The following is a 12,893-nucleotide window of genomic DNA, read 5'->3' as shown; positions in this document are numbered from 1 at the left end:
TCATGGCTTCTGGTTGTATGTCAGGCTAGAGATTTTTAACTCTGGCTTTTGTTGAGCCAGAACTGTTTTCCTTTTTTTTCCCCCCAAAGGCAGCCCAAGTGGCCCTCTAACATGTCAGATGCACGCAGAAGGAGCTGCCCACACGAAGGCTCATTTAGTTTTGATTCTAGCACGTGCCTGTTTTATTTCCAGTGGGGCCTTGGTAGGGAAGTCACAACTTAGTCCATCAGGAGGAATCAGTGGTGGTGGTGGCTGAGACTTAGGATGAATGGTTAGAAGTCAAAAGCCACTAAACTACTACTAAATTTGCAAACTGGGATTATATCTTCCCTTGAACATCCTCTGGAAGAGAGAAGTACAACAGGGAGCAATCATTTTGAATTGCGAGGGACCAGAAATTCAGTGTGGTCCACTTCAATCACGTACCAGAAGGAAGCTCTCGGAGGGCTCGAGCTTTGGATAAACGTAATACTTCTGAGCATAGCCATTTGCGGTGGTTGCATTTCTGTGCCATATAGCAGGCTCAGCTGAATGGGGAAAAGTGTAATAAGAACTTTTTCAATGGTCAGCTTAGCTTTACAAAATGTTGGGTGAAGCACAGGTGAATTTGCATATAAAATGTACGTGGTCTATTCTCAGATATCTCAAAATAATTGTGGGTAGTGAATCCTTAGATTATTTAGTTTCCGCTGCTACTGTTGAGATTTTTAGCTCAACTCAGCAGCTTCCTGAAACAACACAGAAAAATGCCCAGACCCATAGAAGAGATTCAGTGGCAAAAGGCCAGCCAGGTTCTCTTGTGTTGATTTGAGAATAACTTTCTCACGATCCTGTTACTGAATGGTGCTAAATGGGAAGTCTGAGATTTTTACCGTTTATATGTTATCTGTCTTTTAATTATAGAAAGTATCATGCATATACAAAGTGGGCAGAACAATATAAAAAGTTTCTGTCCACCACTCATTATTCAGTTTCAGCAATTATAAAAGTCTTGCCATTCTTAGATTTATGCCTTGATTTCCCACTTCCCACACATATTATTAATCACAATGACAATTATTTTGTGGGTGAGATAATGACTATTATTATTATTGGTCTGTTTGGGGTATGTTACATCCACAAAAAGAGAACTGGAATCTAGGCAGTATAATTTGATAAGTGGGTACCACTATGTAACCCACACCCATGTGATACAGGTCCCAGAACATCCCCATGCCCCGGGGAATGTCTGTGGTTCTGTTCTCACCCATTGCCCATCCCCCAGGCCACTGTTCCAACTGTTCCACATAGTTTGACTGTTCTAGAACTTCAAATAAATGGAATCTTAGAATTTATTTTTTTTAATTATTTTACACTAGCTGCTTTCATTGGAAGGCTCCTGGGACAATAATTCACACTAGTCCATGGATCAGTAATGTATTTTTAATGCTGAGTAAAATTCCATTGTATGAATATGCCACAATTTGCTCATTTATTCTCCTAATTACTCTTTTAATTTCTTTTTTTTGACCTATAAGATTTTATAAAATGTATTTTTTTAAATTGCCAAATATTGTGGACTTTTCTACTTTTTAATATATCAATGGTTAATGACTTCCAATCTATTTTCATTAAAATCAAAGAACATACCCTATAGGATTTCAATCTTTTGAAATATATATATATATATAGATCGCTNATATATACTGAGACATTTTAAAAATGTTTTAGGGCTCTAGCATATTGTTTATCTTGGTGAGTATTCTTTGTTCAAATAAAAAATTTCTATCTTTCAGTTGTTAGAAATATTAGTGTATCTGCATGTATATATGTGTGTGTATATATTTAATAGTGTCAATAAGCCAACATGATTAATGGTGTCATTCACGTCTTGTGTATCAATCATCATTATTTTTATCTACTCGCTCCACTGAAAAGTGTGGAGGAGTCTTCAACAATAACTGGATTTGTCTGTTTTCATATTGGCCTGTCAGTTTTCCCTTCATGGATATTAAAGAAGCTTTTAAAATCATCCATAATTATAACTTTTCTGTTTTGTTGATACACTGATACTTTTACCATTTGCAACTTACCTCTCTACCTCTGGTCAAACCTGTCATCTCAGAGTCGATTTTCCCCGACATATACTCCACCTTCATTAATATTAGAGTCTGTGTGGCGTAGCTTCTTCCCAATTCCACCTTTCAACCTGTTTGCATCTGTAATTAAGCATTTCTACAATATTCACTTTATAAATCTCTCATAATTTACTACTGTGTTCATGAAATTAATAAACAATGTATGTGTGTATTTATGTGTTCTTAAATATTGACGTATCTGGCTAGAGACTTACAATTCTGGTAACCTTTATTCCCTCCTTTGGGTCCAAGTTCCTACCTGCTTTGTCATTGCCTTCCAGCCTGACAACCTTCCATTAGCATTTCCTGTGCAGGTCTGTTTTAGTTTGTCCTTCGAGACTGGACACTCCCCCAGTTTCTGTCTGGTTTGGGCGATTCTCTCAGTGACTTCAAAGAGCGGGCGGTTTTCAGGGAATTAGGGGACAGGACCAATTTTGTCATTGTTATCTGCAGCAGGCTTAGTCTCACGGAGCCACCCCACCATTAGCAGAAGCTGAAATCCCACTGTTTATATTTTAACATACGAAATTGTAGCCCTATTTCTTCATTAAGGAAGCACTCCGTAGGACATTAAAATGTGCTAGACATTAACAAAGGCACAGCTTAATCAAGGAATTCCAAGTGATTTAATGTCACTAGGAGACAGAGCAGGCTGGGGAGAGTGGAGAGCCTTCTGCAGAGAAATCTCACAAGCACGCATGCGTCTTATCTGCTGGGTGATAAGGAGCTGTTGACGGGGCTCAGGGCAGAGAGAAACAGGCAGATGGGGGGTTTGAAAGACCACCAGCACAGAGACAAGGGAAGGCCCTAAAATTCCCCAACAAGAAAGGGCAGATTATCCACCAGGGAAAAGCATCCTAACGTCCTTGAAGAGGCAGCAGGGGGCAGTATTCAAGCTCCTGGACCCTGGAACCAGACTACTGTGACCCAGGGTCTCCAGACTCTAGCCCTGCAGCATTGAACAATGTCATTACCTTCCCCACAGTTCCGATTCCTCATTTACATTGCACAGGTCACAATTTCTGTGTCCTGAGAGTGCGGGGAGTACTAGACGCATTGAAATACAGCCACATACCTAAGGAGCACTGTACGACTATAACGTATGCTTATTCTCAGATTTGTTGGTAGCACTATTTGGTAAAGAAATATAATGAAGTAAAATTTTCAAAGGGCTTGAGGGTATATGGGGGGATAAAGGGTAATGGAAAAATGCAATAAAACATACAAACATACATACATACATAAATAACGGAAATGTTCAAAGTGCTTGAGAAAAGATAGTCGATGTTGGAATTTTATTCCCCATTTGAATAATCATTTAAATACAAGGTTAAGAAAACAGAAAAAATAGAATAAAGGTAAGGAAGAAATAAAGATCAATGTATTAGTATTTGTAATTATTCGTCATGCTCCATCCACAAAGTATTGAGAGACTGTTTAGTGCCAAGCAACCTTTTCAGTTATATTTAACTATATGAACATATATTAACCAACTTAGCACTCACAGAAACCCCACCTGGAGAAGAGAAGTCCATCAAAGGTCATCCACAGCAGATCTGATAGGCAACCGGGAGTTATCCCCCAGAGGAGGCCTTGTTCTCGAGGTCTGCGAATGTGAGACGGGCCTTAAACACAAGCCATCTGCTCCCTGCTCCCCAGAGACTCTCCTCCGTGCAAGTTTGTTTACAGACCTTATCTCTGAGAAGTGGCCCTGGAGGGGGGTTGCAAGGGAAGCAGAAACCTTTCTTTCTACGGGGTCTTGATTTGGGTTACCTCCCCTGTTGCATTCTCTTCCCTGTGAAATGCCAGTCCACGGTTGAGTCCACTTCTGAACGAAACCCAGTACTTCGAAACAAAGGATCGGCACGCGCTGGCGAGCACTCCTAGGGAAATGTGTGCACAACACAGAGCTTTGCTGTTTCTTTTGAACGAATCATGCCCACATTGCTCCCAGCACTGGAGTCACAGCGAGGAATGACGAGGGATGGAGGGAGCAGAATCCAAGGTGGAGTCCTTGGCTTTTCAGTGGTTAAGAGACAACCATCGCTGGTCAATTATCCAGAACCCTAAGCTGACAATCATGAAAAAAAATAGGTAAGGAGAAAGAAACCCCAAACATGCAGATCGAGCCCAGCTGCTGTCATCTAAATTAGTTCTTAAGGTCAGGGTGGCCCTGGCCTTGTCCCACATCCGGACACCCAGTTTTGTGCTGGAAGCTCCTGCCAGTGAAAGACCGTGGGCCTCTAAAGACTCCTCAGGAACCCCTAGTTTTAAATCTCCCAAAGGAATGCCAATCTTATTATGAGAGGGTTAAACTTTTTGTCTTTTTTAGCTAGGATGCGTACATCGAGGTGTTTACTCTCTCACATTCTCTCAAGTTTCATTTCTGTTCTAGTGGCCAAAACCCTCAGATTTCTTCTCCATTGGGATTCCTAGGCACTTTTAATGATGTCTTTTCCAGATGACAAAGTCTCTTGTTTTTTCAGGTCGCATAGTGGCTGCTTGGGGGGGTATGGAGGAAGCACAACTCATACCTGCTGGTGGTCAGACTGATTACGTTGCATGATTCCCATGGGATGTTCTGCCACATCTGCCCAGAGGGAGGCAGAGCCCCAAACTGGGGCACAGATACTGAATACATAACCTTACAGGGAGGCCTGTGCTGTGTTCTCAATGATAAAGCCAATGATTGCTCCTCTGAGTTTAAAAACACCACTGACTTTCTCTGCTTTTCACGAAGATTGCGAGTGTTAGGGACAAGGACATTTCTGAACAAACAGCAAGGCTTTGTGACATTCTCTTGCAACTAACCATGCACTAGGATGCCTGTACCCGTGGAGAGGCGGGTTGGAATTCAAGTAAGGTTTTTTCGCTACTGTGAGAACCATACCTTTCCAGCAAACAGAAGTCTTGTTCCACCTTGAAAACTAGCACTCACTGACTAGGCTATTCAAACCTCGCAGCAAGGTGTGAACGCATGAGCGAGCTTGTAAGTGTTCATAAGGTAACACTTGGCCTTAGCCTTGGGCTCCTGTCCGCGGCCACCTGCCCAGTCAGCAGGATTAATCTGGTGCAGGTGGAACATGCACCTGGAGACATCCTCGGCCGCATTAATAAAATTTTCTCACCAATGCTGATAACATACAGCAATCAATTTGTCCTCCTTGGGGTGGGAGATTTCCCGTGAAACGTTTGCAAGCTTCACCTGAAGTCTTCTGGTGAAACTGAGTGGCCCTTCGGAAGGGGCCAGCAGTCATCCTCAGGTGACGTTTTCCAATAACTCTTTCAAGGCTCCAGAGCAGGGGTCCTGTCCCAGAGAGCATTTCTCAGCACGAATCTTTGAGCGTTTAAGGGTCAGTGGGAACTGGTGTGCTTGACACTTGATTGGAGCAGCTGTGTGGATTCCATTTCCATTTTTTTCTCCTTTTAGTTTCACTCCTGGAGGATGTGAATATTTTCCACCCCAGACTGTGACTGTAGAGTGAATCCCCTATTTCTGACTTAGGGCTGTTCGGAGAGACTGAGGAAAGAGCGGCTGTCGTGTGCTTTCCAAGAGTCATGTGAGAATATGTTCTAACACGCATGTTCTCTAAAGTCAGTACAGAGCCCACCCCCTACAGCCTGTTCCCCACTGTGTCGCTCTGTTTGTCCGGGGGCATGGTTTCCAAACACGGTGTCCAGTATTTACAGACGTTTCAAATTCCTCTGGTTTTATTATGGAATTTGGGGTCTCTCAAATCATACTCAGAGAATTCACAGAGCTTTTTCCACTTCATTTTCTTGGTCCCTGAGAACACATAAAGAGGTTGATGTATATTCTGAAGCCCTGAAGTTCATGTTCTTAGAATATCGCTGTCTAAAGTTCTCCTGTAGTGCACGGGCTCTGGAGAGTCTTTGAAAATCACTCGGCTCAGACCGTGATCAGGGCTTAAATTCCACCCGCGGGGTCTTGTTCTGACCTGGTTAACATTCAGGGTTCCTGGCTGCCTAGAAGGCAAGGGAGGCTGGTGGGAGAGACTGTTGGGACAGGAGCCATAGAGGCCACCGCATGGAAGAAGAGGAATAGGAAGGTAAAAGCTTTTAGGTTTAAATGATGAAGTAGGAAGATCTAAAATGGAGATGACCCCAGACCGGTCAATCCAGAATCTCTGATACTGCTCAGGTGTGCACTCAATTACAGCTGGCAACCAATATCTTATTAGTTTCAAGTACACGGCCTAATGGTTCTACATCAATACAACTTATGACGTGATCCTGTGAGAAGCCTAGCACCCCCTGACATAATACAGACTCTTGTAAACATCCCCACAGCTATTATGAAACTTCCAATTTGTTTTTTTTATCCCTTAAAATCGCCTTTTGGCATTCCAAGGGCGATCAAAGTTGAGAAACCCCAAAATAAGAGATGGGTAAAAAGACGCACCAAATTCTACTTAAACCTTTCCCCAGTCAGTTCTCAGCTGGCCTCTTCATCAGTTTTAAAGACGCATGCGTCACATTGACCAAAAGCGCACAGAGCAGAAAGAGAGGAAGAGGAATACCACCCCCCACCCCATCCCACCCCCGCCCCAGCATCCACCTCCCGACACATTCCAACAAGCTCGGATGGTGGAGTGACTTTGAGGAGACAGATTTAATAAAGATAAATGTCAAAGCCCACATCTTGGACATAGTCAACCAACTTCACAAAGGCAGGGCAATGCAAATGTGACTAAACAGAGATACCCAGGGAAAATTATTGAGGAATTCAGTTGATTTTCCGTGTAACGTGAGTCAACATTCTGACCAGGCTGCCAGAAGGTCAACTCCATCTGCGCTGAATCAACAATTTCACTAGTGTCTGGACGAGGAAGACCCTTTCTCCTTCTCTGTGCCTGTTGGAAGACTTTGCCTACCGAGTCATGTCGTGAGCAGTATGCTAAATGAAGAACAAGTTAAAATTAGATTGTGGCTGATGAGGGAACTAGGAGTTGTCCTATTTAAAAAAAAAAAAAATCCCCCGCCCCCCGGAGGAAAGCTAGTACAGGGAGCACATATTTTTCAAAACTATGGACATTAGCTTGGATTTATCATGTCAAGTCCAGAAGTCAAAAGCCATGAAGAAATGAAAGGCAATGCTTTTCAGCCACCTTGGCCGTCAGCGAAGGGAATGGGCAGCCCACCGACCAGAGGGCCCCTGTCCCTGGAGTTATTTAAGCCTACAAGTAAGTGACGTGCGAGGGGAGTGTCAGAGCTCATAGAGAGTTCCATCAGACTAAGAAGGTCTCCTTTCCACCTAAACGTTTATAATAATCTGCGTTTCTAAAAGCAGCTCCGCAGTGCGAGAGCGCCTCTTCATTTCTTCCCCAGCAGTGGGGAAACCCGTAGCTTGGTCCTCTGCTCCCGGTACCCTCTGCCCTCGGAGATCACCAGCACAGTCAGCACCACGCGGCCCCGGGGTGGTGATGCTCCCAGGGGCAAAGGCAGTCGCTTTTTTGCAGATGTCACTTCTTACAATACCTTGAGCACATGTCTCTCTTTATTAGCCCCTTTCTCATTTAAACTTAACTTTTGCAGAAAGTGACCCCGTGTCTCTTCACTGTTCCTGAGGATTTGGGCTCGAAGTTGGTGTTTCCGCGGCCCTCACTGCATTCAGAGGACTCACTTCACCGGCAGCACGAAGTTACCAGCCCGAGGGACAGATGGGCTGGGACCGGTCCCAAAGTCCCGGTGGGGTCCCCGCCATTGCGCTGACTTTGTCTGGGACCCTCCAGCACTCCGGGTCTATTTCCAAACTTTGAGCTGGGCGCAGCAGGCCAAGTGTGCGGGAGTAGGATAGGCACTGTGGCTGCGCGGGACAAAGGGGCTCCTTGCTCCCCATGAGCTACTTTCTCCCGCAGCCACTGCGTGGACGCGTCGCCTCACTGGTGGGCCCGCTGTCCGCCAAACCCGGGACTGAACTGACTCCTTGGGCCGCGGCCCCGGGGCGGGAGGGAGGGACCCGAGAGGACGAGGAGGGGTGGGAGGTGGGGCGCCCGGGAGGCGAGGGCGCTGGGAGCTGGAGGGCGCGCGCTCCGAGGAAGAGCGAAGGGGAGGGCGGCCGGGCCCGGCACGCTCCCTCCCTCGGCCTTTCTCTCACATAAGCGCAGGCAGAGGGCGCATCAGCAATGCCCTGCCCTGCGCCCGCCGCGCCGCCCCGCGCTCTCGGCCTCGCCGCCCCGAGCCCCGCCGCCCGCCGCGGCCGCCCGGCGCGCTCCACTCCTGGGAAGGGCGGGGAGGAGGGGACGCGTGCCCCGGGGGGTTGGAGGGGCCGAACATCGCGGGGGTGGGGGTTTCGGCCTGGCCCCCCTCCTTCCCAAAAGCACCAGCAGCCACGCCGGCCGAGGAGCCGTCCGCCCTCGCCCCGGCCTCACCTCGCCGGCCCCGAGCGCGCGCGGGGAGCTCGGATGTCCGGTTTCCTGTGAGGCTGTACCTGACCCCTTCGCCTCTCGCCCGCACTGGCTGGGACAGCGACGTGCGACGTCGCGAAGGCCGCCTGCGGCTCGCCCTCGGGGGTCAGCGCTGGGCTCTCGGGCGGGCGGAGGGCGAGCGGCGCGTCTCTGCGCCCTGGCCAGTCCACCATGCGCCAGCTGCGCGCCTTGTCCCTGGCGTGTTCCCTGCTCGCAGCCGCGCTGCTGCCGGGTCCGAGCCACTCGCCCGCCGTTGCCGCCGCCCTGGAGTCGGGACTTGGCTTCACAGACGCGGAGCCGGAGGAGGGCGAGACCCAGGTGGGTGCGGATCACGCGCTCGGGTCGGGCTGCGGGAGGGGGTGGGGGTGACGACCCCAGGCTGGGCGGCGTGTGAGTTCGGTGTCACCTTGTGTCCGCTGGAGCCATTAAGTTTCCAAGCGGACTTAATGCTTCCTTTGAGAAGAGTTTTCTTCTGGTCTCACACAAAGTTGTTCCTAAGTAGAAAAGCAAATTACCGGAGTGTAGGGCCCAGAGAGCTGCCTGGGGACAGGACAGCTCTGCTCTCACGCGGAACCGCCGTGAGAGCCGTCCCCGCGCTGCGCCCAGTGGGTCTCGAATCGGCGCGGACCCGGAGAAGCGGGTTCACAGGGGGCGAGTGGCTCTTTGGCCCCGACAGATCAGTGGGAATCACGCAGCTCCGGGGCCCGGGCGCAGCCCCCGGAGGCGTGTAGCGGCTCAGTCCGGGGAAGGCAGAGCGCTCGGCGCGGCGCGCAGCTTTAGAGAGAGTGGGGGACGGAGGAGTTCAGTAACCGGGTTGGAGCGCTTAGAACCTCTGAGTCCCTTGTGGAAAACTGGTCGAACTTAAGACCCCAGGTCACAATTGGGCACGCCCTTCCAACTTAATAAATTCTGCATTTCTGAAATCGGGTCCTAAAATTCTGAAAAGTAAGGTGGGTTTTGTTTTGTTTTGTTTTGTTTAAATATGCGACGTTTTAACTCTTTGCCTAAAAATGTTTCCAAGAGACTGTGGGGACAGTCTGATTTGTGTACTTTTGCTTCTTACTTGCTCCCATGAAAGAGTGTATATTTACCTAAGAAGTCCAGGTCTGAGGTAAGGATGGAACATCCGCTTGCTGACTCGAGTTCTTGAACTCCTCAAGTTCCCCATTGGACACATTCTGAGAAGCCTCCCGTACTAAGTTCGCGGTCCCCTGCCGCGACCTGGGCCGCTTTACTGGGCCCCCACTGGTGGCGAGAGGGGAAGCTGGCAACCTGGAGGTGACTTTATTGATGAACATGTGCTAAATGTATGGAAATTAAATCGCCTCTACAGTTATATTTTGAAAGACGTTTTAAGACTGCAAAGACTTCTTTTTAAAAACCAGACTACTTTTGCCTTTAAATTTTCAGGGAAAATTTTCAAATTATCAGACCATAGGGGTCCAGGAAAACCCTGTTGAGTCAAAAACAGAGTGTGCATTAACTGCAGGACAGAATGCATTAGGTAAATTGTAAGATAATTCTTAACGCACGTGTTTACACAGGCATCTAACTATTGTCATGTGAATGTCTTCCTTGTTCTTAAATGTCACCAAAATGTGGCATGGGACCCACTGACACTTTCTGTGGTTTCACTTTCTGTTTCTGCAAAGGCGAACTATTGAAAGCAATGCCCGTGGTAGCTCCCTTCGGTTTGGAGGAAGATAGTGTGAAGTAGGAGATAAAGTGAGAAGTCTTTCCGGATAAGCCAGGAGCCCCTAATGAGAGTCGCTCAGTGCTGGGACCAGCCTGAAAAAAAGTGCGCGCACGTGTGTGTGTGTGTGTGTGTGTGTGTGTGTGAGAGAGAGAGAGAGAGAGAGAGAGAGAGATGTGTAGGTGCGTGGTTGGGTGATAAAAGTTCATTTATTTTGAATTGTCCAAGTTGTCTTCATCCGTGATGTAATCAAGTTTTCCCTTTGTCGGGAAAATCTTTATGAATTTTTGTTCCCTTTTCATATCTTACCACCCTTTTATGTCCTGTATGGTGAGGATGGGTGGATGCTCTGTAGGCGGTATGGGCTCTTTCGCACGTGGTGAAGCGTCGCTTGAAGTGCCTGAGTTCCATGGACCCAGAGGTGGTGTGCTACTTGCCTGCACTGCAGCGTCCCCAGTGTTTGAGTGGAGGGTGACGGGCATGTGTCGCGCACGCCCTCAGTGCGCCTGCAGGGGGCGTGCTGCAGACTCCACTACTCTCCCCAGTGGCCTAATCAGTCGCCTCCTTTCCTTTTAAGCCTTAGAGAGGAGCTGATGGTTCGTTTTCTGTGAACTATGTAAACCCCAAGAAGCGATTTCAGAAGGTAAATAGAAGACCCTAGATAGACACAACCTGCAATAAAGGCAAATTTTGGTGATAGACACTTGGAAAGCTTTTTTTCAATATTTTAAAATACAAAACAACTCACTAGCTATGAACCAAGATTAGCCATCCAATCCTTCACTACACTCCCAAAGCCATTCAGAAAATCAGAAGTAAAATCACAGATAGAAACAAGATACCCTTGGTTCTCCACTTACATTTGAACTTACTAGGTTCCTCTTTCTAGTTATCGGTGGTTGTATGACTTACTCAAAGTGTCCTCAAGGGTCTCTCTGAAGGATTAGTCAGCATCAGAAAAGTGAGGTCAGCACGGTGTTGCCTATTGGATAATTAAAATTAACTACACATGGTGGGGAAAAAGAAACTATTTAAAGTCCTCATCATACTGAACAAAACTGCAAAACCTGGAAAAAGCACTAGATTGCTGTCTACAGTCATTTGCAAACATGAGGTGAGGCAGAGTTGGTTTGTGAGAACAACAGAAGGAAGAACGACATTGTGTGAAACATACCTGTGGAACTTCTATTCTAGAAAGTGGGTTGGACTGGGGGCATAAACCTGCGGAACTTTTATTCCAGAAAGTGGGTTGGACTGGGCGCATAAACCTGCGGAACTTTTATTCCAGAAAGTGGGTTGGACTGGGCGCATAAACCTGCGGAACTTTTATTCCAGAATGTGGGTTGGACTGGGTGCATAAACCTGCGGAACTTTTATTCCAGAAAGTGGGTTGGACTGGGCGCATAAACCTGCGGAACTTTTATTCCAGAAAGTGGGTTGGACTGGGGGCATAAACCCCTAGATTCGTCTATGTTTCCAGAGCAGTAGACGCAGGGGGAGCACATTTTTACATCGCAGGTGCCTGTGTTAAAGACCAAGTTCAACACAAGATTTACGGTCTGCATCCACTAACTGAACGAATAATCCAGACGATGAAATATTATTGAATAAACAAATGTAACATCTTATTTTCTGTTTTACACAAAGGACTTCAAACATCCCTACACTGACAGTTTACATGGAAAGGAAGGAAATTAGCTTAATATTAATAACAGTAATAGCTATTTTTAGTCACTGTAAAACACAGTCTATGGTGTCTATCACAAGAAAACTTCATAATAATGACAGCTGGTATGCGGCATGCCAGAGTTTCTCTCTCCATTGTTTATACATCTGCATACTTTTCTACTTGATTGTTTTTTATTTGCTGTTTTAAATTCATCAGTGATGATGTTTTTCAAAATGCCATCTGTGTGCTGACTGCAGCAGAATTCCTTAGAGGTCTTGAGTTTTGTTTTTGTTTTTGTTTTTAAGCTGACATCCATCCCATCTCTGGGCTTGGGTTGAGGCATACACCATTTTAACCACCACCCTACGTCATTCTCTTGCACAGTGACAGCGTGAGACTCACCAATCTGTGGCATGTAACAGTAATTAATTTCATGGGTTTTGTTACCTTCATTATATAATTGTTGGGTTTGCAAGAGAAGCTACAAGTCATGGGCATCTTAAGACACATAAGCCATTTTTTCTCTCTTCAAGAGGCTCGCAACTCAGGGAGAAAAAAGAAAAGCTCTCACACAAAACCTCCGGCAGGTTGGTACCAAAGCATCATCCGTGTCCTGAAGTTCGTGAGAGGGAGTCATCCATGAGGTCCGGGAGTCGAGGTGCCCAGACATAAGGCAGAACTTGAGTTGTAACTTGGATGAGCATTTCCACCAACCACAGGGCCTCCCTTCATGCCGTGGATGGGACAGGAGGCGGGAAGGCAAGCAGGACTGAGGGGTTCTACGGGGTAAGAGTGAAGGGTCTTAAGCAGCACTGAGTTTGTGGAGATGGATGGGGTCACATGGCGTATGGCCACAGCTTCAGGAGTTTGGCCTTCATGCTGCGGGTCATGGAGGGTTGGTCATCCATGACCTGGGCACCTGAAAGACATCGCTCGTCAGAAGGCTGTTGAAGTCATGTGTGGGGTTGATCGATGGTCAGCACTCT

General features: G+C 47.0%; 1 protein-coding gene across 1 annotated transcript in view; it reads left to right on the top strand.

The window, feature by feature from the left end:
- The first annotated feature begins 8,701 nt into the window (after window positions 1-8,701).
- Window positions 8,702-12,893, top strand: part of VEGFC (vascular endothelial growth factor C) — a 72,055-nt gene continuing 67,863 nt past the window's right edge. The window contains exon 1 of the mRNA XM_037055122.1: window positions 8,702-8,863. Within this exon, the coding sequence (XP_036911017.1) occupies window positions 8,717-8,863 (147 nt within the window). The 5' untranslated portion in view covers window positions 8,702-8,716. The remainder of the gene's footprint in view (window positions 8,864-12,893) is intronic.

Source organism: Sturnira hondurensis, unplaced genomic scaffold, assembly GCF_014824575.4.
Source record: "Sturnira hondurensis isolate 20B ecotype Veracruz unplaced genomic scaffold, ASM1482457v3 Scaffold0008640, whole genome shotgun sequence".
In the NCBI taxonomy this organism is placed as follows: domain Eukaryota; kingdom Metazoa; phylum Chordata; class Mammalia; order Chiroptera; family Phyllostomidae; genus Sturnira; species Sturnira hondurensis.
This window is presented reverse-complemented; position numbering and strand designations above follow the sequence as displayed.